Raw genomic sequence first — 2,478 nt, 5'->3', positions numbered from 1 at the left:
CGAAACGCCAAATGAAGATATTAATCTTTGTTGGAACGACTTTGGACCATAACTTTGTTGAATTAGCGGAATTCAACATCTTAGAGTCAATTGCTTTCCTAAGAGAGGACACCGTGAAGTTTCCTCCCTACATAGTGGGTGATTGTGTAAAATAAAGAGTTTAGGTCTATGCTAAAAGGTGCAATGTCGAGGAAAACGTGACTGATTATGCCCCATACTGACCACCTATTAGCCATCGATCAACGATCTGACCCCAGACCCCTGTTGTCCCCATAAAAACACCTGAATGTTTTAAAGAATTGTACATGTACATGGACGATAGATTAGAGAAAGTAACTTTGTAACCTTGTTTAGATTTTAAAAGTGCTATCATTCTACACTATGTCAACAAGGTAATTCCAGGGGATCAATTCACTTCACCAACTCATTGAAGGATATTACCAATCATATAAAGAACATCTAAAACAGATAATTTAAATTTGTAATTTTAGCTATTTCAACGTTCAAAGTTTACTGAATCAAATAAACTATTAAGTGAAGCTTTTGCTTCATGGCTTAACTTCTTCTGCGTGCATGCATTGTAAAGCTCTGTTTTTCTGTCCTCCAACTCACCCTCTTCAGCATCAGGGTTCTCATCAAGCCACTCAATTGTCTCTGCAATCTGCTGGTCTAGGTCTTCCAAGTCTTTTTCACTAAGCCCCATTTTTTTAAGACTCGATTGAACCTTGGAAACAAAGTTGTCTAGAGCTATATGGGACATCACCTTCTTTAAGTGTGCTTCATCTTCAAACTTATATCGTTCAGCATCTGCAATCATCTTTTCAATCTCTTCTTTCGACAAACTACCACTGTGCGTTATCTTGATTGTCTTGTTCATGCCAGAGGTTATTTCTCTGGCAGAAACATTCAAGATCCCATCAGCATCGATCTCAAAGCATGCATTGAACTTAACTTCCCCCATTGGAGCAGAAGGAAATCCAGATAGCTCAAGTCTTCCTAAGAGATAGTTCTCGGAAGCTTTGTCTCTCTCACCTTGATAAACATCAAAATTTACAACAGTTTGGTTGTCATAGGACATACAAAATGTACCTTCCTTCTTTGTTGGGATAGGTGAATTTCTAGGAATTAACACATACATAAGATCTCCTTTAACCTTAAAGCCAAGTGATAAAGGAGTAATGTCAATTAGCTCCAGACCCTGCACAGCTTCATCACCCATGCCACTTAATTGTGCTGCTAGAATTCCAGCACCATGTGCAACAGCCTCATCAGGATTGATATTTTGGCAAAGTGACTTTCCGTTGAAGAACTCTTGCAATAATTTCTGTACATTAGGAATCCTGGTTGATCCACCAACCAGAACCACTTCATCAATGCTATCCTTGTTCATATTCGCATCCCTCAAACACTGCTCCACAGGTTCCATACACTTATTGAACAAATCCATGTTGACCTCCTCGAACTTTGCACGAGTAAACTTTGAAGAAAAATCTATACCATTAACCAAGCAATCAATGTTAATTCTAGTCTGAACAGCTGTTGAAACAATCCTCTTTGCCCTCTCACAGTGAACCCTCAACCTACCTAAAGCCTTTTGGTTGCTACTAATGTCCTCTTTGTGCTTTCTCTTAAATTCTCCAACAAAATGTTTAACCATTCGGTTATCAAAGTCCTCTCCACCTAAATGTGTGTCACCACCCGTTGCTTTAACCTGGATGTGTCCCTCTCTATCAATACTGATAACAGAAACATCAAAAGTACCACCACCAATGTCAAAAACTACAACATTCATTTCACAAGCTCTTTTTTCTAGAGCATAAGCAATTGCAGCTGCAGTAGGTTCATTAATCATGCGCAGAACCTCAAGTCCAGCAACTTTAGCAGCATCCTTTGTTGATTGTCGTTGAGAATCATTGAAATGAGCTGGAACAGTAATCACTGCCTTTTCAACATCTGATCCAAGAAATGTCTCTGCTACCCTTTTCATCTTTGCTAAAACTTCAGCGGAAAATTCCTTCTCTTCACCTTTATATGTAACTACAATTTTTGGCTTGTCGTCGCTTCCAGCCTCAACTTTGAATGGCCACAACTTCATGTCTTTTTGAACAATTTCATCAACCGCTTAACGTCTGTTGTACATATATATGTAAACCAGGTATTAAGCCATGACCCCTTTATTAAAAATAAATAAATAAATGTAAAAAAATAAAAAACAAATATATAATTATAACTGACCGAAGATGGTGTAGGTTGGGTTATATGCAGCCTGGTTCTTGGCAGCATCACCAACCAAACGTTCAGTGTCGTTGAAGGCAACAAAAGAGGGAGTTGTCCGATTTCCTTGATCGTTTGCTATGATCTCAACACGGTTGTGCTGTCAAACAGCCACACAAGAGTATGTTGTGTTAGGATCGAGACACTTAACACACGACTCAAAACACACACAACTCACGAAAAACAAGAACACGAGGGATTTAA

At 38.8% G+C, this 2,478-nt stretch overlaps 1 protein-coding gene across 1 annotated transcript; it reads right to left on the bottom strand.

Moving 5' to 3' along the window:
- Positions 1-496: 496 nt before the first annotated feature.
- Positions 497-2,117, bottom strand: LOC145156964 (heat shock cognate 70 kDa protein-like). Its single transcript, XM_079076155.1, has one exon. It carries the CDS (start codon positions 2,093-2,095, stop codon positions 497-499), a length of 1,599 nt encoding a protein of 532 aa, XP_078932281.1. The 5' UTR covers positions 2,096-2,117.
- Positions 2,118-2,478: the final 361 nt, after the last annotated feature.

Source organism: Lactuca virosa, chromosome 2, assembly GCF_052849685.1.
Source record: "Lactuca virosa cultivar CGN04683 chromosome 2, Lactuca_virosa_CGN04683_v6, whole genome shotgun sequence".
Classification (NCBI taxonomy): domain Eukaryota; kingdom Viridiplantae; phylum Streptophyta; class Magnoliopsida; order Asterales; family Asteraceae; genus Lactuca; species Lactuca virosa.
Note: the sequence above shows the minus strand (reverse complement) of the source record. Positions and strands in the feature narration are given on the sequence as shown.